The sequence below is a fragment of the Astatotilapia calliptera genome, chromosome 4, assembly GCF_964374335.1.
Source record: "Astatotilapia calliptera chromosome 4, fAstCal68.1, whole genome shotgun sequence".
NCBI lineage: Eukaryota > Metazoa > Chordata > Actinopteri > Cichliformes > Cichlidae > Astatotilapia > Astatotilapia calliptera.
Genome location: NC_137425.1, coordinates 16,516,963 through 16,544,160, shown reverse-complemented (window position 1 = coordinate 16,544,160; position 27,198 = coordinate 16,516,963). Strand labels below are relative to the sequence as shown.

At 41.6% G+C, this 27,198-nt stretch overlaps 1 protein-coding gene across 9 annotated transcripts in view; it reads right to left on the bottom strand.

Annotated features, from left to right (window-relative positions):
- Positions 1-27,198, bottom strand: part of cep112 (centrosomal protein 112) — a 130,338-nt gene that overhangs the window by 85,459 nt on the left and 17,681 nt on the right. For 5 of the 9 annotated variants that reach the window (XM_026165044.2, XM_026165045.2, XM_080300897.1 and 2 more), the window contains exons 7-12: positions 24,677-24,724; positions 24,492-24,566; positions 14,763-14,849; positions 4,774-4,873; positions 4,219-4,337; positions 1,895-2,038 (exon numbers count right to left, since the gene is read on the bottom strand). In XM_026165044.2, the coding sequence (XP_026020829.1) occupies positions 1,895-2,038; positions 4,219-4,337; positions 4,774-4,873; positions 14,763-14,849; positions 24,492-24,566; positions 24,677-24,724 (573 nt within the window). The remainder of the gene's footprint in view (positions 1-1,894; positions 2,039-4,218; positions 4,338-4,773; positions 4,874-14,762; positions 14,850-24,491; positions 24,567-24,676; positions 24,725-27,198) is intronic. The other 4 variants (XM_080300900.1, XM_080300902.1, XM_026165048.2 and 1 more) reach the window with 2 other exon arrangements.

Sequence of the window (27,198 nt, the reverse complement as noted above, 5' to 3'; positions counted from 1 at the left end):
ACAAATCATTAAAGTATTAAAAAAAAAAGCACCTAACTCAATGGATGATCCAGTGTCGCGTCTACACATAACTGACAACTTAGCAAAAGAACAACAGTATCTTTAGGTCCTTTATTTACTTGCTGCCAGTCACACCATTTGTTTCCATTTCTTTAGTTAGTGGGAAAAAAAGAGGAAACTGGACAAGCAGTGGACAAAAGAAGTGTCAGGCCTTAAAAACTGTCCAAAGCAGGTGAACGGTATCTGAAAGTCATGTCAGCCAAGACCTGACAAAGGACCTGAGAGATGTATCTGACCCTTCATCTTATCTATCTACTGTTAACTGAACCTTCATCAGAAGTGGTCTCTGTGAAAGGGTGGCTGACAAAAAGCTATTCTGAAGGAAGGGAGACAGACAGAAATGGCTGAGATTTGCCAAATTCCAGAAAAGTGTCTGAAAATCAGTAGTAACAGGTCTTGTGGAGTGATGAAGCCATAAAAATAAAAATAAAAAATAAATAAAAATCAGTTATAAGTATGTATGGACAAGGTCAGGAGAGAGGTTTTCACAGCCATATGTAAAACATGGTGTAGATTCTGTATTTCAGCCCTAGTGTTGGGGATCTTGTCAAATCTGATGTAAATATGAATCAAGAAAAGTACAGTCAGATTTTGATCCATCATACAATATTATATGATTGGCAACAACTTCCTTTTTTTTGTTATGACAGTGACACCAAATACACTGCCAATGCAGTAAAGGGATATCTAAATTGAAAAACACTGAGCTTTCTCCAGAGCCTGGACCTCAACATTATTGAAGCAGTGTGCAATCATCTTGACAGAGAACAAAAAAGGCAGCCAACATGCGAAAAAGAGCTTTGACTGTCCTTCAAGAAGCCTGGAGAACTATTCCTGAAGACAACTTAAAGAAATGACAGGAAAGCTGCTTTAGATAGTTCAGGCTGTGGTGAAGAACACAGGTGCTCATCCCAAATATTGTCTTTCAGTCTTGTTAGAATTGTACAAGCTCTGTTTTTGTCCTATATACCGTATATTCATTTATGTTTGCACGTTACAATACATATTTGTGGCTCAAAACCTTTGCACAACACTGCATCTGTAAATCCACGGGACCACTGGTTAAGTGGGAGTCTTCCAGCACATCTGCTACTTTGGTATGTGCAGCAACACAAGGTCCAACATAAATCAGGGTGTGGAGATTAATAATTCAATGTCAGAAAATCACATCATTGGTCTCAGCAGACACAACACACAGCAGCTGCAACAAAAAACACCAACAGACTGAGTGCTAACACAACATTTCAAAGAAGCTGCTCCAGAAAATTATTTTTTGTCTGAAAGTGTGCAGAGCAATTGATCCTCAACACCTCAAATCTACAGCCAGAGGCAGATGGTGTTGTTTTTCCTTTCATTTAACTTGTAAAAAGATGACTTAAATAAATAAATAAAATGATGATGAAGTCGTCTATATCAATCTGAGCTACTGTAGCATCTTACGCATCTCATGTCAACAGTGTTATAAAATGTGACACATGCATTTCAGGAATAAAACATGAAATGGTTGCTTAACTATAAAAGTAGAAAGAGGATACGAGGCAGTGTCGCACACTTGACTGATGAGCTGCTGTGATCAGACATCCAAGCATGTGTAGTATTGAACTGGGTGTCATTGCATACAGTTTAATAAGAGTAACACAGCAACTATGGGTGAGTAACACCCACGTGTTTCATCAACATACTGTTTGTGCACATAGTACACAGATTAACAGAAAGCCAGAAAAAAAAACCAGCTAACAATATTAGTAAGATTAATCTTTGCTGCTGTATTAATGCAGTAAAGCTGACACATACACACACATCCAGACTCACACATGCCTGTTTCTGTACTCACAGTTGCTTGTGACTGTGCATTATAGTCAGACTCCATCTTAGCCAGTCGGATGTTGGTGTCCTCCAGCAGTTCCTGGATATTCTGTGTGTGTTTCTTCTGCAATTCAAACTTCTCCTGCTCCATCTCTGTCACGGCAGCATGCAGCTGCAAGGGCATGAAACATCTACATGTCAGTCACAGATGTTCCTCGCCGCGATTCCAGTCATTGATGACTGATCAATCGTTTCTCTTTTAATTTTTAAAAGTATAAAAACACTTTTCAGCAATCAGAGACTCCATAATACTCTTTTTTTTAAATCAATTCCATCCATTCTCTGCCATTTATCCTTTTAAGGGTCGCGGCAGGCCTGGAGCGTATCCCAGCTGTCTATGGGCGAGAGGCAGGGTACAACCTGGACAGATACCAATCTGTCTAACCAATTCATTATATTAAAAACACTCGATGAAGGACTTGTTGAAGGACTTGTGGACTGATGAAGAAATCTCATATCTCACAGTCAAATGGGCTTTTAGCTTCAGACTTCCACCAGACCTTCATGCCATACTTTCTTTGTTTATAAAGTATATAGTGACTGAAACTTTTGGGCTTCTGGGTAACAGTTACAAAATGACATTTACGTCACACCTTGTAATGTTACATACATACACTCAACAGCCACTTTATTAGGTATACCTTGCTAATAATGAGTTGGCCCCACCTTTGCCTTTAGAACTGCTTTGATTCTTAATGGCATAGATTCAATGAAGTGCTGAAAACACTACTCAGATTTTGGTCCATGCTGACATGATAGCATCACACAGTTGTTGAAGATTTATCTGTAATGGGAATCCCACTGTCATTGTCCAGTTACACCACTACCGGTAGGGCTGTGCGATATGACCAAAATCTCATATCCCGATATAAGAATTCTATCATCCCGATAACGATATAAATCACAAAAATGTAACATTTTCTGTAAATTCTGTGAATCTCGAGCAGCTCGACTTGCGGGAAGTGTTTCGAGCTGCGCGTCGTGTACCTGGAGTCGAGTGTTTTAACCGATGCATGATACTATACATTTTTAGACATACTGTAAGTTGTAACGGCCGCCGTATTCTTTGTGAGTATTTATTACACAGCGTGCTGCGGGGAAAAGCCTGTTCTAACGTTTGAGTCTAAGGTTTATTTATTAGCACCTGGCGGCTCTTTTTTGCTTCTCATCCGTAAATAATCTGCTCTTTCATGTGATTCAGTTCATTTTGAAAAGTCTCAACAGGATCTTGAACTTTATTGTGAAAGGTTTATGTGGAACATAAACAACCGGACACGCGATGGTGTTACCGTTGTTGTTGCTAACGACAACGCATAAAAACAGGCGCTTGTCCGTCCGTAGTGTGGTTATATTAAATATAAGAGAAAGAGAGAACTTTAAGAAATTAATATAGCCACTACAGTGACCATCAAAACTATGAAAAAATATTGCCGTAAACAGTTTATTTTGCGACACCACGAAACAAACGATAGCGTAAAATGAAACAATAGACGTTTTTATATCGTCATCCGATATATATCATTATGTCGAACAGCTCTAACTACCAGCAGCTAGAAATATTAATAATACAAGTATGGCCATTTTCCTTTGAGCTCTGGCCTCATGTATTCTCTGTAAACACTAGAAATCGTTGCGTGGGAAATGTAGATCAACAGTTTCTGAAATACTCAGATCAGCCCTGGCACCGTCTGCCACCAACAACCATGCTGTTTAAAGTCACTTAAATCACCTTTACTCCCCATTCTGATGCTCAGTTTGAACTCAGCAGGCCGTCTTGACCATGTCTATGATGGACCATGTTCATGAAGTTGAACAGGTGTACCTAATACAGTGACAGTGAGTGCATACTTCCAAAAAGTGGAGTTAGTACCGTCTGCTTCTTTAGATGTGCAGTATCTCTTTTTGAACAGGGTTAAACATAATTCATATGCTACACATTTTTTTATGTGATCTGAGAGAAAAAAAAATGTTTCTATAACATCATTTAGCACATGCTGAGCGACCCTGAAGAGATGAGTGTAAATTTCATTAGCATCTTATTGAGCCCCCACAGCTGAGCTAGCTGGAGCTGTAGGAGTGAAAAGACAATTTACCTAGGGCACAGAGCATTAATTTTTCAGCAGTGAAAAAACCCACACTAACTTAAGCACCACATGAAGGAATGATGTACAGCCTGGCTGCTTAAAGCAAAGTCTGCTTGTCTCATGCTAACAAACAGTCTTCCTCTGGCTCAGGGCTGCTTACACGGCGTTGGCCTGTAGAATTTCTAAGCCCTTCAACTTATCCTCATACCTTCTTCTCCCACTCGTTTTTTAAAGAGTCGGCGCTCTGATCCGACATCTTCTTCAGCTCTGCAATCTGCTTCTCTTTGCTCTCGCAGATGACCTGGGATTCTCGCAGCACGCTTTGAACTGCGGGTAAGCGCAAACACAAAACACACAAAAGAGCAGTCAGGCCCTGCCTCAGGGTATGAACAGATGGACACATGAACAGACATGCACGCACACTTGTGCCCGACTGATGTGCTGTCAGGAAATCAATGACAGTAAAGATTTTGTTTCTATTTGAATGGCTACTATTTCTTCTGTGCGACGCAGTTTTATCATCGGACACTCTTAAAGCAGACACGTGAGAAAAGAAAGGAACAAGACCAAAAAGAAGGATATCAAGTATAAAAAGACACATAAGGTGACTGAATTTTAGATTGAGCAGCACAGCTGGAGAGTGTCACTCTACACCAGTGCAATCCTTTGTGGAATTGCATCTTTTTAGGCTTTTTACTCCGAGTGGCAGAGACACAAGTACAAACATCCTTCATGTTAACCCCGCAATCATGTGACCTCTCACCTTTCTTCTCCAGCTTACGGATCGTTTCCTCTGATTCTTTCTGCTTGGTCCGGTGAAGGCTCTTCATCTCCTCAATCTCACCATTTTTTCGGTCCAGAATCTACAGATGGAGAGGGAGACACTGAAAGTGTATTCGGCTGTTTTTCTCTTACTGCCAAGAAAATGGCATCTGTCATAGCAAAGCTAAAGCTATTAAAGTTTTCGCATGCAAAGTTCACAAAGGCTAAATTTAAGTAAGCACTATGTGACCCAGATATAAAAAAGGAAAATGCAACCGCCCACACTGAAAGACAGCGCAGAGACCCTGGAGTTTTTGACAACCAGCAACATTAAAGAAGTTTTGTTTTTTTTTTGTTTTTTTTGTGCAGAGTTTCTTGCTTTGTGAGCTCATGTATACCCCCCCCCCCCCCCCACACACACACACACATAACAGAACATGCAGCTAAGTATTCAGACTCTACTACTACTATTACTACTCTTGTAGGTAGGGGTCACATAGGAAGTAAACATGAATATGAACATTAATACATCAAAAGGTTTAGGGAAAAAAATTATGTATATTTATTAGGGGTGCAGCGATACACAAAATTCACGGTTCGGTTCGGTTTGATACTTTGGTGTCACGGTTCGATATTTTTTCGATACAAAAAAATGTTCATGCATTTTTAATTTGTCATTTATTAAAATTATAAATATATATTTTAACTCAAAAGTACAGTTTTTAAATTTAATGTTGCTGAAACAAAAGTAATTTAAAAAATAAATATATCTCAGGGCTCTCAAAATTTCAAAATCCCTGGTAGCCCTTCGGGCAGGGACTCTTCAGTTTTTAGTAGCCCAAAATAAATTTAAGTAGCCCGAATAAAAAAGAGAGCAATTTTTTGATTGATGTTTTGTTTCCTTTACAATATTATACATTAAAGTATAATATTGTAAAGGAAACAAAACATTAATCAAAAAATTGTTGAAAAACAAATTACAACATTGTATAAAAATTACAATCATCAACTCAAATACTTGGTTCTAATTGAACAGAAATTTCTATGAACTTGTAAGAACTGTGTAGGACATGAATCAGTCTGTGTCAGATCCTGAATTTGAAATTTCCGCTGAAGTCACGGGTAAGAGACAAGTGGAACCAAGATCTAGCTTTTTGAAGTTTGCAAAGACTGCTACATTTTGCCAGTGGTAGTTCACTCTTTGCAACATAGTACGCTGTTCTAAACAGATTTTTCAGGTTTATTTTTAGTATGTTATTTGCAATTGGTGTTTGTTCTGGGAAAGATATTGCAGACTGAGCAATAATGCATTTCTTGCATTTCTCATGGGTTCTAATGGGGGCCTTTCTTAAAATGACTGGTCCCAGTAACAAAGGCGCTTGTCGACTCAGAAATCGAGAGAAAACCAACAACACACCCGGCAGAACATTATGTTATTTACACGGGTGCACATAAGTTGTCCGCATTCGCTGTCAAAATAAAAGACGCGCACAAGACAAGAAGTTGCAACGCGCGTTTGCGTCCATATAAAAAGCACTGTTTTTGTCCGCTAGAGTGGGATTTTCACGGCACATTCCGCACCACATCTCTGTGTGTTCATCATTTGTTTGAAGCCAGCTCACCTCCTGCAACCACTTTTCCGAGAATACGCGCTTCTTTTGTGGTTCGGACTCCTTCTGACATTTCTTTGGAGGTGGAGGAACACCAAAGTAATTGCTTAAAGGAGCTTCTTCGACATCTTTAAGAGTTCTAAACAAATGTCTGTCCTCCTCCAGAAAATCTTATGTATGCAAACACGCGTTGCAACTTCTTATCTTGTGCGCGTTTTTTTATTTTATTTTGACAGCGAATGCGCACCTGCGGACCACTTATGTGCAGCCCTGGTTATTTAGCTCGTCATATTGCAGCCACAGAAATTCTTTTGTCCATGAAACCATAAAGCTGCACTTTCTTTTTGCCTTATAGTCTGATTTGTCATAACTTTTCCGTTTTGTGGTAAGCTTTTCTTTGGCTGTCACTTCTTCACCCTGACCTGTCTTATTTGGCTCAGCAGAACTAAAATGTATATCCTGCTGCTTTTACACACACACACACACACACACACACACACACACACACACACACACACACACACACACACACACACACACACACACACACACACACACACACAACGGTCAGCGATTCTCTGTGCGATCAACCTCTCATATGTTTAAGCTTGCTGCGGGAGATTTCACTTGTCATGTTTGCATAGTAAGCTAACGATTAATAAGACGATGTCAGAGGAATTGGTGCGCAAATTATCATCACTCACCAATCAGTACTGTCGCTCTCTATACACAGTTCGCGCGATTGCAAAGTGAAAGCAAAAAACAAGCGCAAATTCAAACGTGATTTCAATATGTCACATATTGACAGTGGCTCATCGATGCCAATGACATAATTACCCAGCTACATTTCCGAAAGAATGCAAAAGCATTGACATATATTTTTCCTTCCTACAATAGCCCAACGGGCAGGGCAGAGATAGATTTTGGTAGCCCGACTGGAAAAATCGCTAGCCCCGGGATGTCGGGCTAGCGATTTTGCAAGCCCTGTATCTGATTGAGGAATCACTCATCTTTGGAAAAGAAAGTTTATTACAGAGAAATGTCTCTTTCCAAAATAAAAGCTATACTATCCGCTTCTTCTGGGCTATATTCTCAGCAGCATATTGTAGCGGGTCAGGGCTGTTCGGGGTTCTGTTTGTACAGTTATGTTTTGTTCATGTTGCCATAGTGACGGGTGACGCCCTCTCGCTGCGACGGTGTGTCCTTCCGGGGTCAGAGGGCGCCCTGTGTGTTGTTGTTGTTGTTGCTGTGCGGTTGCCGCGCTGAGCAGTTAGCTAGCGGCAGTGTTCTTCTGCAGATGTCAATAAACGGCTGTGCTCCCTGGCTAGCTCACGGGAAGCAAGACCAAACGACACCTCCGTCTCCTCCTTGTCTGAGCTCGCCACATTGGTGTCAGAAGTGGGATGATGGTGGCACCCCATGTTCTGACCCGAGTGACTTTTCCCCCGCCGGTCGTGACCGGCCGGTGCAGCAAAAGAAGGCGCCTGGACATTTGCAAGACTTTGTGTGGGGTAATGGGGTCGTCGGGGACGACTGACCCCTTAGGTAGGGACTATGTACACACATTCCCAGATCTCTGATGTTGAACTTCTACAACTGTGCCATCAGCAGCGTTCTGACGTATGGATTTCTAGTGTGGTTCCCCAGCTGCACCAAGGCCGATCAGCAAGCGCTCCAGCGGGTGGTGAAAGAAGCTGGCAGAATTATTGGAACAAGTCTGCCAGAGATCAGTAATATCTTCCCCACTCGCTGTCTGAGGAGGGTGCACAGTATCCTGCGGGACCAACATCACCCTGCGCGCCACCTTTTCCATCTGCTGCCCTCAGGGAGAAGGTACAGGTCTATACAGGCCAGAACATCCAGACTGGCCAACAGCCTGTATCCACAGGCTGTGAGGCTCCTGAACTCTCTGCCCCCCTCTCACGGACAATAACCATATCCAACTTCTTAATAGCAATGAACTGGTCTGCATTGGTGCATCATATCTTTATTCTCTTCCCCCTCCTGCCCCCCCCCTTTCTTAAATAGATAACTATCATATCTGATATCATATCTCACAGTACAATAATATTGAATGGGTTGCATTGTTGTATTTTGTCATGTTTCTCAGGTCTTTGTCTGAATTTCTACGAACATTATTGCTAAGGATTGTCTTATTGCATTGGAGTCACACTGGGTTAAATATGTACACTTGGGTTTTAAGGGGTATTTATTATTTTCTTCTTTTTTTTGGGTTGTATGGAAGCCCCAAACGCAATTTCATTGTTCTTGACAATGACAATAAATAAATAAATACTAAATACTAAATAAATACTATGTAGCGGGTCAGGGCTGTTCGGGGTTCTGTTTGTACAGTTATGTTTTGTTTATGTTGCCATAGTGACGGGTGACGCCCTCTCGCTGCGACGGTGTGTCTTTCCGGGGTCAGAAGGCGCCCTGTGTGTTGTTGTTGTTGCTGTGCGGTTGCCGCGCTGAGCAGTTAGCTAGCGGCAGTGTTCTTCTGCAGATGTCAATAAACGGCTGTGCTCCCTGGCTAGCTCACGGGAAGCAAGACCAAACGACACCTCCGTCTCCACCTTGTCTAAGCTCGCCACAATATTAAACATATCAGGTCCCCATAAGGAGAATCATGTGCTAACGGCTGTCTAAATGACTCGGGTAAAGTTTGTAGCATGCATGCTTGTTGTTTTTGTCTGCTTCCACTTGTCTTTGCACTAAGATGATGTCGGCGTAAACGTGCAGTCATATTCGTTGTGTTCCCACTAGTGCTGTCAGCGTTAATCTCGTTGAAATGACGTTAACGCCACAACACGGCAAATCTCCGTTAACGAGCTACCCCTGATCGCCCGTGCCTGAGGCTAGACGACCAACACGTTAACGAGCTAACTGCGCTAACACACTAGTTCCCACCCATGTAATTGAGCATTGCGTGGCACATCCAACATACTGTTTTACTTTAGTCCATGACTCGCTTACCTTCAGGGTCATACGTCACATGAAAACCAAAATAATTCCAAACGCCAGATCTGAATGAGGGTGGGGGAGGTTCAATTTGCCATGTTGCAAGGAGAGCTTAACTTCTGTCTCGCTGGCTTGCCCTGCGCTCTTCCTTCTGACGATGCTGTCTGTGTTGAGCGCTTAGTGGATCTGCGCTTGACAGTGCAGCCTAGGCGGAGTAGTCCAACGCAGATTCACTGAGCGCTCAACACAGACAGCATCGTCAGAAGGAAAGTTGATAAAATAAATTACAAATTTTGTATTGTTCGATACATATGCCTACCGAACCGAAAGCACTGTATCGAACGGTTCAATAACGATACGAGTATCGTTGCACCCCTAATATTTATATATGAATATATTCTTCAAGGTAAACATGTGTTTGAATCCGCTGGACTGTGGAGTTTGCATGTTCTTCCTGTGCCTGCATAGGTCCTCTCCAGGTACTCTGGCATCTTCCCAGAGACAGCCAGGTGCTGCCACTCAAATACATTTGATTGACTGACCACTAGCAAGTGTGATCACCTTCATCAAAGTTTTAGCAGTTTGCTGATCTGGAGCATTCAGATGTGTGTTAAAACAATGCCATAATCTTCCCAGGAAGGTCAGACCACACAATACTGGTCAATACTGCGATACCTACGTTTGGCCAACCAGCATATCAGCACAAACACTTCATACCAACTGCAAAGCACGGTAGAAGGGTGATGATTGGGCTTGTTTTTCAGCCATAGGATCAGGGCACATAGTGCAGCCACCATGAACCAAAGAATCCTCGAGGCAAATGTGACGCTATCTGTCCGACAGCTAAAGCTTGGCTGAAACTCGGTTCTGAGACAACAGTGATCCTAAGCACGGAAGCAAATCTACAACAAAATGTTTGAAAAAGAAAAGACTTGAGGTGTTGCAATGACCCAATCAAAGATTAGACTGTGGTGGGACCTTAAGACAGGTGTGCATAAATGAAGGCCTGCAAACCTCGATGAACTGAAGTAACGATGTAGAGTGTGTCAGAATACACTCGCAACAATGTGCGAGACTAATAAAGTCAGACAGAAAACCATTGTTTCAAGCTCATTTTCCCACATGTTTGTATAGAGCCCTATAAAAAAAAAATTTTTCCCCATGACTACATAAAAGGTTAATTGGTGATTATAAATTGACTGTTGGGGTGAATATGAAAAAAGAATGATTATCTGTACATGAGACTGGCACCCTGTCCAGAGAGTACGCTGCCTCTTGCCCAATGACAGCTGGGATAAGCTTCAGCCACACTGCAACCCTGATATGAAGATACAAAAAATGAGAGAATTTAACGCCATACTAGCTTAACGGTGGTGACGCTTAAGTCTTCTGTTTATGGATGCTAATGTAAATTTATTATTAATTTCGTTTTTAAAAAAGACAGAAAAAGAAATTGTTTGTCTGCTATGAATCATGTGTTTATCTCATGCATGCCTAAATTAAAGGCTGTTATCTGTAGCAACATGAAACACGCTGTATGGCATTTCACTGTATGACTTCATTCATTTCATCTTTAATAAGCACATCCATTACTTAGGAGACTACGTGCAAAGTGTGAGAAATGGCAGCTGAATGAAACACCTGTGCTAAGGCGCAATGAGGTAACTGCATCTGCTTCCTGCTGCCATCTGTAAGTAATTAGTTAAATTAGGCCATGGAGAGTTTCTCAATTACTCTGTTGCATAATATGCATATATATGTAAGTGCATTCTGCAACTGGTGAATCTATCTGCTATGCAGATGGTGCCAAGCAGACTGGTTTACTTTATAGACAAAATGAATCCAAACTCAACAATCCAAGTCTCATTTTATCAAATCTACTTGAAATATCATTCTGAACCTGTCTATAAGCTTAATGGATTTTTTTGGCTGTATTTTTAGGTTTGGGAGTAATGCCATTAACAAAAGGGAATAAATAGCGTTATTTCAACAACAGATGATGCTCTGGCTGAAATGGACCAGTGGTTATTTTTCCATTAATTCCCAAACCCCATGAGACTTTAGCATTTTGTTCAATTTAAGTGCACTTATTAGTCCAGTCTACCATCGTCTCTGTGAGTGAGAGTGTGATGGGAGAGAGATGAAAGGAGGATAGGGTGACTGGAGCAAAGTTCACAGAGCATTTAGGGATACCCATTTTTTTTTCTCCATTTTACTACCCTAGAGGCGTTGTTGTCATTTCCACTGAACAAGCCGATGACACAGTGTCAGTTCCAGAGAGAGTGCACCAGACAGTGGGAAATGGCAGCTTTTAGGATGTCCATTTTAGGATTGAAAATACATCCTATGCCGGGGGAAGGGGATCCAGCCTGGCTGGCTCTGACTTTGACCAATACCATCACTGGAAGAGGACAAAATTAAACTGCAGAAGAAAGAACCAACAGAATCTGTAACATATGTAATTTAATCTCAGTGCCATTTATAACATATTGTACAGTAAACAGAGATTTGCATGTTAATAACATAAGATGTTCTTCTGCACTTGATTTTATCAAATATTTTGGAACTACTCTCACCATGCTTTGGATTTAAAGCAATGGGACAACGACTCGTAGCCTTTCAGCAGCCGATACATTATTTATAAGTAGACTAATTAAAACTAAACCTAGCTTGTCCACTTTCCATCCGGCTCATCAAAGTCCACCCCTGAATAACTCCCCTTTGAAGCTATTATGGGGAATATTGGGTAACATTCAGTGGAAATTAAATTGGACATAAGTTGCAATCTGTATGTAATTAAAGAGAGAGGGGGGGGGGGGGGCAAAAAAGAGCTGGCTGTCATCCTGTCTCTTGTCAAACACTAAGATGCAGTGGGCATTTTAAAGTAGGAAGAAAAGTAGAGTGTTTTTTTCTGTTTTATTAGAAGCTTGTGTGGCAGCAAAGGAAAGTCATAGTGAGTATGTGACAGATCCCAGGTGCTTGATCTGCAGCCTAACTGACGGGCACCGACTATAATGTGAAATAAACCAGCTTTATTGCTATTTTAACCAGCTGACAAAAAGCTTTGAAGAGGTGATTACATGCAGGATGGAGCGCTAAGAAGAGGACAGACTCATTCCTTTACTTTTCATTAGCCACCAAATGAGAATCAAGATCAGTGACGGGCGTAGGTTAAACAGCTCTCCTGAGCACCGAAGTGAGCGGGCCTGTCGAGAAAAGAACTGCACAAACTATTTTCACTCATGTAGAGAGCATTATATTAGCACCAACTTTATATGATTAAAAGTTATCTAAAGATGTGACCATAACAAATACAATCAAAAAGGAGATTTAGCCATGTTCACTAAAGGACTAAATGATTATCGGTTCCAAATTGGCTGGTCTGAGTTTTTCAGAAGCCAATGATTTGCTGGGATTGACCCATTAAACAATCTCTATGATTTGCGAGAATGGTCAAAAAAGAAAAAAGAATAGAAAAAAAAAGAAAATATCCTGTGAGCAGCATTTTTTTGGTTAGAAATACCGTGTTAATGTCAAAGGTCAAGGAAAGATGGCCAGACTCAAATAACCACTAGTTATAACCAAAGTATGTACAAGAGCATCTCTGAAATCACAACACACTGAACCTTGACCGTGTCACGGTCCTGGGCCATGTGGGCCCAGTATTCTTAGTTTCTTGTATTTTTGTATTTCGTTCCTTATTTAGGCCATGTTTCCTGAGTTGTCCTATTGTGTTGTTCCCTAAGTGTTTTCCCTTCGTGACTCTTACCCCCTGTGTGCCCCTCTGTGTATTTTTGAGCCCTCGTCTCTCTTTGTGTTTATTCCATGTTTCCCCTGACCCAGCGTTTCTAGTTCCTTGTGATGTTTGTAATATGGTACTTGTGTGATTTATTCTATGGCTTCTAGTTTTGATCCCTTGCCCTTCATGTCTCTCTGTGTCCCCTCTGTTCTGTGTAATTGTGTGTCTTTGCATGTTTGAGTTTGTTTTCTGTCCCTCTGCATTGTGCATTGTGTTCTCATGGTTGGTCTTTTGTTACTCCCTCTAGTCTAGTTTCTTGTGTTCCAAGCTGAGTATTTCCCTCCGCGTATTTTGGTTCTTAGAGTCCTCTGCCTTATGGTTTATGTCTCTGTGTTTCTTAGTTGCTTTCTCCACTGTGTCAAGTTTGCGTCTCTGTATGATACTTCCTGTTTTACTTTGATGGTCCATGTCTTATGCGAATGTGTCCTGCTTTGCTTGTCTCGTCCAGCCTGATTACTCCCAGCTGTGCTCTCCTTCTGTGTCTCATTCCCTCGTTATCCCTCTGTGTATTTAAGCCCTGTGTTTCTCTGAGTCAGCGTCGCATCGTCCCTCATGCTGTGTGTGAGTCTCCCCGTGTCTTCTGGTATGCGTTACCATTAGCTCTTCCCAGTTTAGTTTTGCATTGCTTTTGTATCACTGTTATCGTTTGTCACCTGTCAGCAATAAAGCTGCATTTTGAGTTCAGTTCTGTTTTCCCGTGAGTTTGCGTTTGGGTCCTATTTTCCTGCCTGCCACACACCGTTACGTGACACCACGAGGCTACTGTTTACACAGGCTCACCAAAATTGGACCACAGAAGATTGGAAAAATGTTGCCTGGTCTGAGGAATCTCAGTTTCTTCTGCAACATTTAGGTGGTGGGATCAGAGTTTGGACATGGAGAACACGAAAGCATGAATCCATCAGACATTGTATGAACAATTCAGATTGGTGGTGGTGGTGACAACTGACCATTAAACCCCACAGCCTAGATGAGTATTGTTGCTGACCATGTCCATCCCTTTATGACCATGGCGTAACCAATCTTCTGAATGCTGCTTCCAGCAGGATAATGTTCCATGTCACAAAGCTCAGTTCTCAAACTGGTTTGCTGTACAGGACAAAGACTTAATTGTACTCAAATAGTCTGTCAGTGTCAATATGAATCAAAATCTCTCAGGAATGTTTCCAGCACCTTGTTGAATCTAAGCCACAAAGCATTACGGCAGTTATGAAAGCAAGGGTGTCCAACCCAAGACCAGCAACAATACTCTGTCAGTGCGCCCCAGGGCAGCTGTGGCTACAATGTAGCTTGCCATTGCCAGTGTGTGAATGTGTGTGTGAATGGGTGAATGACTGAATGTAGTGTAAAGCACTTTGGGGTCCTATGGACTAGAAAAGCGCTATACAAATGCAGGCCATTTACCATTTATTTACCATTTAGCTACAGTAGGTGTACCTAATAAAGTGTCCAGGGAAGGCATGTTTGTCACTTCCCTATAAGAGCTAGCTAAACACAGGTCAATAACTGCCATAATTAAAAATATCCAAACAGCTGGAAAGTTACAATAATTGATTACAATAATTAATTGAGTACACACTAAGCAAGGACTGTGAAATATGCAAAAGCTTTTGTTCTTACTTTCTCAACCTCTGCATCGTGTCTCTGCTGCATCTTCAGTTTTTCCTCCTGATGCTTGGCCTCCAACACTTTGATCTTCATCTCGGTCTGAGAACAAAGAGAACCAAATGCCATATGTAACATTTAAAACACGTTTAAAACCGTGATTTAACTTTTGTCATCCTACCACCAAATATTATGAGCAAGATATTTTAACCACTAAAATCTGTGTCCCAACTGTTTTACAGACACGACACGGAATAACAGAGCCTGTCTGTCAAAGGTAACATAAATCCGGATGATACAGTTACAGCATCTCCCAAACAAGTGCAGCTGATGATCAAATAAAACCACATTAAACCTTTAAAAAAAAATAAGATTTTTCCACACACAGAGAGCTTCAAATGTGCCCAACTGTTTGCGCTGCTTATTTCTGTGTTAGGGCTGGGCTATCATACAGTTCACGGTAATACCGGTGTAATTTTGGGCAACGATAGGAAAATGAAATATCACCATAGAATATGGGTAAAACGTGCATGCGCAGTGCCTATGTTTACATACGCACATGGCAGCGACGCGGAATGAGAAGAACGAAAGTGGATCGTTAAATGAAACGGATGAACCAGAATTGGTTTGTAAAAATGCTGCAACTTCAGTGGTGTGGAACTGGTTTGGCTTTCGGCCGTCAGATACACAACAAAGCACTATTTTTGGTAGCGCATGCTAGCGGGCCGTCATTATTACCGTGTTGTTTGGAAAATACGGCACACTTAAAATCAATTCTTTGATTTTTTGGAAAATCGACAGCGTCCTTTATAATCCTGTGTGCCTTATGTATGAATTCTGGTTGTGTTTACTGACCTCAAAAGGATTTTATGTACATGGCGCTCGAAAATCTGTCAAATGTTTTAGTACGACTTTGCTAAGCTACGAACCCGCACTGCTTGATGGATTGTCGGAGCATTACGGCTATAGTAGGCAGGTGCCTCGCGGAGTGATACGAACTGTGCTTCAACATAATATTACCGTATTGTGTGTGTATTGTGGATATTATACATGGTTATGCTGAGGATATGTCGGCCAATTTCCACTGGAAATGCCTTTTGGTTAAACTGTCAGCAAGGAATTTGCACTGTTACGTTTTTATATAACTTTAATGCACATAAAAAACAGCTGCTTGTTTAAGTGAAAATACATTGATGGGGTTTTTTGCACTAATAAAGTTGTGGAGTTGTGAAGTATTTTGTCTAGTGTCAATTATATCGTCAGTTATATCGTTATCGCCAATTTTCAAATGTATATCGTGATAAATATTTTAGGTCATATCACCCTGCTCTACTCTGTGTACACGTTTGTTTACAATAAACAAAGTAAAAACCTGTTTGTGTGTAGTTAAGTTAATCATGCAGGGAAAGGCTGCTTTCATTCAAACACTGTTTTCAAAGGATCAAAAGTTCAACGTTGTCACGAGCATGTTGGAACAAATCTCCTGGAGCTAGAGGACGTTCACACACTGTAAAACAAAACCCTAATGATTCGTCACTTTCTGTAATTGACTCAAACAAAAAAGAAGAAAAAGAAAAAAAAATCTGTGTTTTTCATCTTCAAAGAGCCATTAATCATCACACAACTACATCTGAAGGAGAGAGACAAAGCTACAAAATGACAGCTTTTTGACAAAACGTGGTTTCTAAATATTTAGTGGCTTAAACTTAAGCTAAGAATTTATTGATTTATAAAGCTGTCTCAGCTTTATAAAGATATAAATGTGCTTTTTACACACTTTCAAAGCTAAGAAAAGAAAACAGAAAAAAAGAAGAAGAGGACACTTTTTGATCCATAGCCTAGTCTTACCAATAAGATGTGAAAGTATGAGCAGATAATACTCTAAGCCTTACAGTATTAAGGAATTTGTACTTACAGCTTTTGACCTGTGCATCTGTGGTCCAAAACACACTGTATCCTACCACTATTTAGCTGCCACTAGTAACAGTGATCATCGCTTTTATGAAAACACTCACTAATAATTACCTCAGAGATGGAGGTTATGTTTTTGGTAGCGTTCGTGTGCGTGTCATTCTGTCTGTAAACAGTATAGCTCAAAAAGCTTTGAATTCATTTGCTGAAGACTTTATAAGGATGTGGATTGGGCCTGTGTTAACAATCTATTAAAATTTACCTTACATCCACCAACACCTCCCATTCACATGGATATCAGAACATTACCCAGGTAAGTGACACACCTGGTCCATCCATGTGATATAAAAGGAAATGTCATTGATCAGACCAGGCCACCTTCTTCCGTTGCTCTGTCCAATTTGGATACTGTGGGGTTAGCAGCTATGCAGCCCCACACACAACAAACTAACACATTTCCATCATAACCAGCATTAACCTTTTCAGGAATTTGAGCTATAATAGCTCGTCTGTTCGACTGCACTGCGCAGGAAAGTGTTAAGGTTCAAAATTGAGGAGGGAGAGTACAAACCACCCTTGGTCCAGAAGGTCTTGGTCAAACAATGATTTTAATGAATACACACGTGTGGGAAGAATAATCTGTACACAGACAGGAATTAATCTTCGACTTCCTCAAAGCATACACAGATTTTATACCGTCAGGGCTTGATTTACTGACGCCCCTTCATGCGTCACAGACAGGATATATACACATACGTCAAATCAAAACCACAACGACTTTTAACACAGTTTAAAAAGAACATCGTCTTCTATCTTCATGGCTGGCACTTCCTGTCTACCTTTCAGTTCTTGTCTTGTTCCTCTTTCTTGCCGAGACGACAAGGACGGTTCCTCTTTTACCGAGACACTTTCGCAGTTCCAATCCAGACATGACTAATCTCTCTCTCCTCTAAATAAATCTAACTCATGTGTGTGTGTCACGACCTCACATGCTCTCTGTGTCACCTCTTCACCTGTTGCACTTCTGACCTTTCACTAGACCAGAGGCTCACTGAGACTATGTGTATGTCTTCTACTAAATAAATGTTTTAACCAAGAACCTCTACTAAAACCTTAATATAAAATGACCTGATATAAGTGTTTTGTAAGCATGTATTGCAATTCCTTCTATGTTCTAGTTTTCCCTCAGCATGTATCACCTGAACAGTCACGTCAGTGAAGCTTAAGACCTTTAAAGAACCTGAACATCAACTCAAATAAGCACAGATATGCAATGTGTACAAAATAGCCATAACTGCACCTGAAATACAAAGTTAACATCATCATAAACATCTTAAGGCCATCTTAAAGCTATCTGTTACATTGTTAAAGCAATGATCATACTGCAGATTATATTATTAATGCAATGGTAATAATGATGATTATTTAACAATAGCAGTAAAATAATTTCCCTGCTCCACAAAAGCCCTCGTTCATCACATGCTTCAGTGAGCCTTGGCTGCCCATGACCCCGTCGCTGGTTCACCACTGTTGGACCACTTTTAATAGATACTGACCACTGCAGACCAGGAACACCAAATATAAGCTGCAGTTTTGGAGATGCTCTGACCCAGTTTATTCAGCCATTTAATTTGGCTGTTTCCAACTTGCTCAAATCTTTACACTTGCCTATTTTTCCCAATTTCAGCATCAACTTTGCGGACAAAATGCTCACTTCCTCCCTAATACATCTCACTAGCATGTGCCATGATTAAGAGATAATAAGTCACCTGCCATATGTCATAATGTTATGCCTGACCCATGTAAACGGGTCCTCCTACCCATTAGAATACACATCAGTTTAATGCTAAAGTAATGTTTTCTGCGAATAAAGATTTCTGTTCCCAGGCCTTCACCAGTACCAGCTTGGAGACTGCCAATAAGAATAAACCCACAAAACCAATAAAACATATCAAACCTCTTTGTGTGAGCGTTAAAATTAAACATGTGTAAACATAAACTGGCTGGATAAGTAATGAATTCATTACTCAAACAAACCAGAATTTTCTATAATTAGCTACTTTTGGCTACTCCCTTATTTACAAGGGGTCGCTACAGCAGGTAACTTTGCATGTTTGATTTGGCAGATTTTACAACCTTCCTGGTGCAACAACCATACAGATTTGTCTCTCTTTCTGGAGACAGGGTGACCTTGCAAAGGCTGATGTCAATCTGTCACATGTCATGGAATAATAATGCTATTTTTATTCCACCTTTGGAAAAAGTATTTCTCACATTTTCCTAGTTAGATTGCCGTTAAGTGCCAACAACACACGGAGGCACAAAGAAAGTCTTTGACACAAGGATGACTGACCATTTCCTTTGATGTCCCTACTCATGTTTAGTCACTGTCTGTTCTGGTGTCTTAATCAACCCTAAAGCAGGGTGACAGTGTTCCTCCTTTGAAAGTGTGGCTGTGTGTATGACTATGTCAGCAGTTATAACGTCCCAGGGCTAGATCATGTTTGTTCTAGTCATCAAAAACTATTAAGCAGAAAATTCCCACAACATTACTTGGCACACTCAAACCACATTAGACCTTCTCTCTTAGAGAGAATCAAAGGGAAGTAACTGTGATGTCTGAGTACAGACATGATTTAACTACACAGGTGTTTAAGTGTACACATACAATACAATAAAAACACCAACAACATACTAAACATATAAAAAATTATAAATACATGTCGGCAATTCACTTTACATTGTGAGCCGTGTTAAAAATAAAATTCCAACTAAAATACTTGAATTGCCTTCTAGACGATTCTCCTCATTATTGTATTTCAGCTACACTTAGACACTGTATCCTTGACAAAGCTCTGTTAAGTATTCTGCTTCTTTTTTCCTTGATTTACTGCCATTTCTTGTGCAATTGAGGGGACCACAGGAGACGTGTCAGAGAAGAAAGGAAAAGGCAAAAGAAAAGGAGGGGGTAAGAAAAGACAGAGGGAGAGATGGGGAGAGAGGTAGCAGTGATTGAAAAGCAAAGGAGTTAGTAGAGACCTGATTCTGCCCTCCCCCCGTCCCCTCTACTCCCCAAAAAAAGAACGTGTGGGGGTGTCACTTTCTCATCCTCTGTTCAAATGCTCTTTGGAGAAAGTTTGCCAAACTAGATCAGGGGTGTCTGAAACTTGTTTATAAAAGGCGTCGGTGAAGGAAGGAGGAGGAGGGATGTCGTACACCTAAGGCTTTTGAGACAGCTTCAATCAGCCCAACTGGGTGGTACAGCTTTTTCCCTTTTCTCTTCTTCAGAGTTGTAGCGAGCGCTGTAAGATGCCATGTTTTTTGACACTTCGCTCTTGAAAGGATGAGAGGCTAGAGAAAGAGAGAGAGAGACGGAGGAACGAAAGCGAGGATGGGTACGAGAAAGGGAAGGAGGTTGCTTTTTCTGCTCTCGAAACCATCGCGGGGTCAGGGCCTTTTCCCTCGGGGGGGGACGTGTTCACAAATCGGCTGCTAACTGTTTAGGCTCCACAAAGCAAGGTTGCATTTGTGCATTTCCTTCATCGCACTTGAGATGTACAATGTCCCGGTGCGTCTTTCATCCTCAGTAAACACAGATGCTCTAGGATAGTCGGTATACAGCGCTGCACTATCTGCTCAGGAGCAGCTAGATGCCATTTCCACAGTCTGACAAGAAGTTAATTTACTGTAGTCTGTCCAGATTGTACAGGCCGGATAAAAACTTTGGCTAAAATTCGACTCTGACATGTGAGGAAATAAATAAATAAATAAACCGCAGCTCTGAATACAGAGTAAGTAAACACACTACTTAAAAATTTCTAACATGAAAACATCAAATACGCAAACTCAAAAGCTGAGCAGTAACTTCATCATCTTGGAACACTGCAGATCCTTTATATCTTCCAGCCTGAAGCGCCATACTGAACTAGTCCCTTTAAAAAATACTAAGACTCAATAGGTTACTCTTTTTTTTTTTTTAGCTTTGAAAAGCGATCAGATAAGGCAGGCTATGGCCCTCTAAGTCACAGGCTGTGAGCTCAAGCTCCATCCTAAGGGTCTTAGAATAGAGAGACTGCATCATTATGGCATCAGAATCCGAAGCGTACTGATCTTCATTCAGGGAACTGTGACCATTAGAATGGTACTGCTTGACACTAACACACTGCCAATCCCTCAGGTCAGGTACCAAGGGGGGGGGGGGGGGGGGTAGTTTGTAGACAGCATGAACGCACAAACTGCAGAAGAAAGTCTGGGTATTTTAGTCAGTCTGTCAGTATGTTCCATAATTACAAGACTTAGGCCTATGTATAGCGTAACCTGACTCATCAGTCGACATTTAATTGAATTTCCAAATAAAGGCCCAGCCCTCTTAATGCTAAGCACTGCTAGAGCGCGCTGTAGGATTAGCAGGACTTTAGCAGGACATTTTCCACATTTTCCCCTGTAAGTGTGCACATATGTATAAGCTAAGTTACTTAAAGCAATGGCAGCTTGCAGGGAAGTTTCTCAGCTGCCACTCATTGTTCCACAAGGGAAAAAAAAACAGTCTGCATTTTTAGTAATGCAGTCAGTAGATTAGCAGGAGGATGAGCTTGGTGTGAAAGCTGAGATGTTCGTTAAGCTGCCACCAGCTTAATGGCATGTGGCGTGTATAACACTTTAAACCTGGGTAAATTTCCAACTATGCTTTAGGGATTACGGGGAAGTGATGTCACTGTGATTTCCCAGACCTAACCCAGACAGCCACGGAATAGCAGAGATTACGAGAAAAGTTTCTGCATGCCGGCAAAGTCAAAGGGCAACATGGGTTGACTACGAAGAAGGTGCTTTACCCGTACAAACCTCGCAGTCTGTAGATTCAATGTAACAGCTCATGTTTGACTCTTACCTTTTGCTGTAAGTCTGTGTTTTTTTCAGCATTTTAAATACCTCACTACAGTGGCCACAGACTGGTCCAAAACACAAGCTGCAGCTTAATACTGTGCCTGAATAAGGAACTGCTCATGGTATGTTCCATTTTTTAAATAAATAGTACAAACAGCACTCCCATCATCGGGTAACTGACTGACTTTGAAATTCACCTATGTGGTACTTTATGCTACGGTCACACTAGGCCAAATAGTGGCTAGATTCTGCAACACGATCATAAACGACTGCGACTGTGCGCCTTTGAAACGGATGAAATGGACTCGGACCGGGTCCGCTAACAACTCACAGTTACAGCTGCTGTCTTCTGAGTTACTTTGGTGCATCAAGACAGCGATACAACAGCAATAAGACAGATTCAGTCTGCTATCAGTTTGCGACCCGATGGGGCCAAGTTGGAAATGACACGTGTAACTGTGATAATGTGGCGGTTAACTGTGCTACATTGGTGAAAATTGCAAATCTTTTATTGTCTACATACACAAAACTTTGCACTTTGTTTACAATCAGATTCCAGCCAGAACCCCACAGATCTAAAACAGAAATTCCTCTACAAATATCAAAGTATCCAGAGAAGGACACGTATGAGTGCAACAAATTACAAATTGTTGGTACCAAATGCATTTGTTGTCCATCCGTAATGTAGTAAGTCTAAATCACATACGCTTATATTTAACAATCTAGATGCACTTTTCTTAGAAAACCATAGTCTCAATACAAGTTGAGACTAAGTGCAATGGATTTCCTGGACTTTTAGTATTTCCCACATTGCTAGCATGTGACCTCGGTAAACGGCCGGCGCCGTTTGCCATGGCTTTCTTCCTAAAAATCCATGCTCATATTCAAGGCCGTTCACATATGAACTAAATCTCACAGCTCACACCAGTGTCAGACTCGTAATATACTGTGCGCACCAAAAACACTAAGCATATGCTCAAATACCACTTTCACAAACATCAAAAACACTGAATGTCATAAACATTACACTACACAATTTATTGACGGACAATTATGTCGCACTGCACTAGATCACACAGGTGTATCTAATAAAACGGTAACTCACTGCATTAAATATGTTCTGCTGAGGTAAATTTATATTCCCACCACACACGGCTGTATGGAGCCAGTGAGCTAGTCTGAGGTGGGATCAAACAGCATAGGACGTGGCTTTAATGTTTTCATAATGGAGTTGCCTCATTCAGTCAGTGCACAGAAACATTGCCTGACTGGTAAAAGAAGATTTACATCCACCGATCACAAACAGATCCTTGTCATGAGAGACCAACAAACCAGACCATTCTTGTCCAAAATGTCCTGTATGTTTTTCCAGCCAGTGCTTACTGACTGGCTGCAGGTATGAAAAGCCATAGCTATTACAGACAAGTCATGCTCAGTTTTATATTTAACAGTGCATTAAAAGGTGGATGGTGGGAGGAATGTGTGGGGGTTCGGGGAAGTTTGGGAGGAGCACACGGGACTTCAAAGCATGTTTTCAGAATAGGATTTTCAGCTTAAATCCACATAAGGGAAAAAAGTGTCATCACTGGGAACTTGCATTATATTTGTCTTTTTAAGAGGCCTTGGCTATTTCAACAGTACAAACAGTATGTGTGTGTGTGTGTGTGTGTGTGTGTGTGTGTGTGTGTGTGTGTGTGTGTGTGTGTGTGTGTGTGCGCGCGCACGTGGCTGTGGGGGCGTTTAATGCCATAAAGCAACAAGAGAGCTTGTCCAGCAGAGTGTCTCTGACTGTGTTAAATTCTATGCTGTAAGCAATGTCTGTGTCAAGCGGTGGCTTCATGTTAACTCGCTCACTAGCTGGTGAAATAGTTTGCTGAAAAGTTCAACAATAATAACATACATTATATGAAAGCTGTCAGCCATTAGTTTTACAAGTCAGTGCGCCCCAGGGTGGCTGTGGCTACAATGTAGCTTGCCATCACCAGTGAGTGAATGTGTGTGTGAATGGGTGGATGACTGAACGTGTAAAGCGCTTTGGGGTCCTTAGGGACTAGAAAAGCGCTATACAAATACAGGCCATTCACCATTCGCCATTGTTGTGGCTACTTAATGTATATGTACACTCACTGGCCACTTCATTAGGTGCACGTTGCAAGTACCAGCTTGGCTTAATGGCTTAGAATTAAAATATCTGCTGGAAACATTCCTCAGAGATTTTGGTCCTTATTGTCATGACAGATTTGTTGGCTGCACATCCATGATGTGAATTTCCCGTTCCACCACATCCCAAAGGTGCTGTGTTGGATAGAGATCTGGTTATTGTGGAGGTCATTTGAGTACAGTGAACTCACTGTTATGTTCAAGAAACCAAATTTGAAATGATTTGAGCTTTAGGATATGACAGAAGAGGGGCACACTGTGGTCATAAAAGGATGGACATGGGTAGCAATAATAATCAGGTAGGCTGTAGTGTTTAACAATACTAACTTGGTACTAAGGAGCTCAAAGTGTGCCAAGAAAATATCCCCCTTATCAATACAACACCACCAGCCTGAATTGTCGATACAAGGCAGGATGGAGTCATGCTTACATGCTGTTTACAGCAGATTCTGTCCCGTCCCTTTGAATGTCTCCTTCCCTGGTTGTAACGAGTGGTTATTTGATTTACTGTCTCTTAAACCCTAGAGACCGTTGTTTGGGAAAAATCCCAGTAGATCAGCAGTTTCTGAAATACTCACACCAGCCCATCTGCCACTAACAACCATGACGCATTCACTGAAATTACCTTTCTTTCCCATTCTGATGCTCGGTTTGAACATTAGCAGGTCATCTTGACCATGTTTCCATCCCTAAACTGATTGAACTGATGGACCAAACCAAGTGGCCAGTGACTGCATAAAGTATGTATATTCTCAGTTAGTGGCAAATGTCTCTCATTCTGGTTCATACCTCTTTGCTCTGTAACAGTTGTGCACCCTGATCACTGGCCAAGTTACTCTTCCCCCCAAAGCTTGACTTGAAAATCTAAGGAGATATAGTAAAGAGAGATGTGGGAATGAGAAGACTCAGGAAATCAAAGACAATTTTCTTCACGTAACAATAAATAAAGTACAAGAGACCCCCTGACAACTTACTGGTGACAAGGGAACGGGCTCCTCTCGCAAATACCTTGGCTTCTCAATCTGAAAGAGTAAACAGAAAAATTTTAGACCTCTCTTTGGCTCCTTCCTCTCTTAACAAAGCCTTACCACTACCTCCACCCTAAGTCTGCCATAAACAATGTGGGGAGCACATCAAAAGCCCAGTGCTATGGCTGAAGCCTCTTCCGTCAACTTGTGTCTGTTTAGAAAGGCAGAATGCGTCGGGACACTTCAAGGCTTTGTGTGTGTGGCGAGCTCTGTTTCCGCTCTTGGCCTCTTTCAGCTGTCCCTTTTGTCAACACTCAGGACCGCTAATCTCTAAGCTATCCCTGGTCCATTTACTGTCACGCTGAGACAAATGTGTACACATCCCTGCCAAAACACTGACACAGCGTATTCTTTGATTACAATATGAAACACAGTAGACTGAAAAAGAGCGAGCCACTAAACCACCTGAAAGTAAGCGGGTCACGGTCCATGTCTCTCTGCGGTGTTACATCAATACACCTCACTAACTGTGACACAAACTGCAAAAATATCTGCTGCTTGACAGCCTGCTGTTTTTGCTTGCACTATTTGACATTTGTTTATGACCCCATTACTTTCTTGTGAACTCGCACTATCATACAGCGTTTCGCTCTGATGCACTGGGGCTGTCTGTAGGGGCTGCCAACTAGCAGCAAGATCACGGCTTTTCAAAGCAGCAGAGCCGACTCTAGAGATGACAGCAATGACGCCCAGTAAACAGTTCTGTTGCTAATCTCTTCAACATAGCAATGAAGGAGGAGAACAAGGAGGAAGAGAAGGAAGAGGAGGGAAGTGTGGGACTCATTCGATGTAAAAAAAAAAGGGTGGGGGGGTGGGGGTGGGGGGGATTTAATGCCGTAAGGTGGCACGGCCCACGCAAAGCTAATCCAGAATGAATGGGAAAAAACAGGACCTGAAAAAACCTCAGAGTTTGGGCCTCAAACGTTTAGAGTTACAGTATGAGGATAAAGACAAAATCTTTGCTTTAGGGTGAGTAACTGTGGCTCCCTGCTAAGTCTACACGCAGGTAAAAACAGGTCATACATTTCACTGCAAGTCCTCAACAAAAGGAAACATCCGAGTTAGACCGCTCGACATAACCAGCGCTATAAAAAAAATAAAAAAATAAAATAACCAGCGCTGCGGTGGTGGGTGCAATGATGTGTGATGAATTGCTACTTAAGTCTGGTGAAGGCCAGAAAACAAATTCACATTCGCCAAGTGATGAATCAATCGATAGTCTTCTAAACTAGTGCCCAGACTGAAAACAAGAATGGGATTTTCTTTTTATATCTACAGACAGCCAGTCATCACATTTGATTGAGCACGGCCCACAGGGCGAGGAAGACATGCAGACTAAATGCTGTGGTGTAATGCTGGCATGGTGCAATGCTAAACTTAGACTCCGTGCACATGTATGCCTGTGCACATACTCTTGCCCTGCATGCCTGCCCACACACACACACTCCTCTAAGCATATGTTTGTCCAGCCTCGCAGCTGGCACGGCGTCCTGTGTCATTGAATCCTGACGTGGATGGATGGATGGACGCACAAGAGGAACAACACTCCAAATCGCAAGGGATGGCTCTCCAGCCAAAAGAGAGGCCATGATTGATAGCTTCCTAGTTTTGGATTGGTGTTGAGCAAGTCGTCGGCACAGCCCTTTTAACCACAGACAGCCAATGGTAGGAGCAACAACTGAACAACTGTATTACATGTGACACAAGTTTAAAAAACTTCTGCCTACAGGTAGTCCTGTGCATATTGCACCCATCTCTAAGGTAGCAAAACTCCCATTTTACATAAAACTAGCTGCTCTAACACACAAACCACATGAAAGTTAAAAACAGATGGAGGTCCAGCTGACTCAGGTTTTGTGTCGAGCTTTCCAAGTCTGAAGCAATTTGTTATACACTGTCCGGTTACCACGTTACCAATGCTGACTGCACTCACTTTATTACATCAGGGTGAAATGAACAACAAATCGATATGGACTGCTTCAGAACATCTAAAGAGATGCTAAAGATGTTCCAGATAAAATGATGCTCAGCTGTGCAGAAATTTCATAGGCGTCGGGCACTTTGAGGCAGCGCATCTATAAAAACTTCTATAAACTTGAGCAGGCCTGTGTGTATTTGTGTGTGAAGGAACATCTGTTGATTTGAAAGATGCAGGCTAGGGGGAGGGTTGCCAAGCAATGCCTCTTATCAGCGTTTCAACACAGAGGAAAGCAGAGCAGCGCGGTGCGCGGCTTCACGTCGGCTGATGGATGCCTCAGATTACCCCTGTACCGAAAGAGAGAGGGAGAATAAAGGGGAGGTAGTCACAGACAGACAGAGAGGACAATGGATTGGAGAAACGTGCAAAAAGTCGGAAAACAGAAAGGGGAGATTTTGCCAAAATATTAGTGGAGAAAGGAGAAAGTCAAAGGTAACAAGCATGTTAAAGAAAACAAAACAAAAAAACAGAAGAAGAAGAAGAAAAAAAA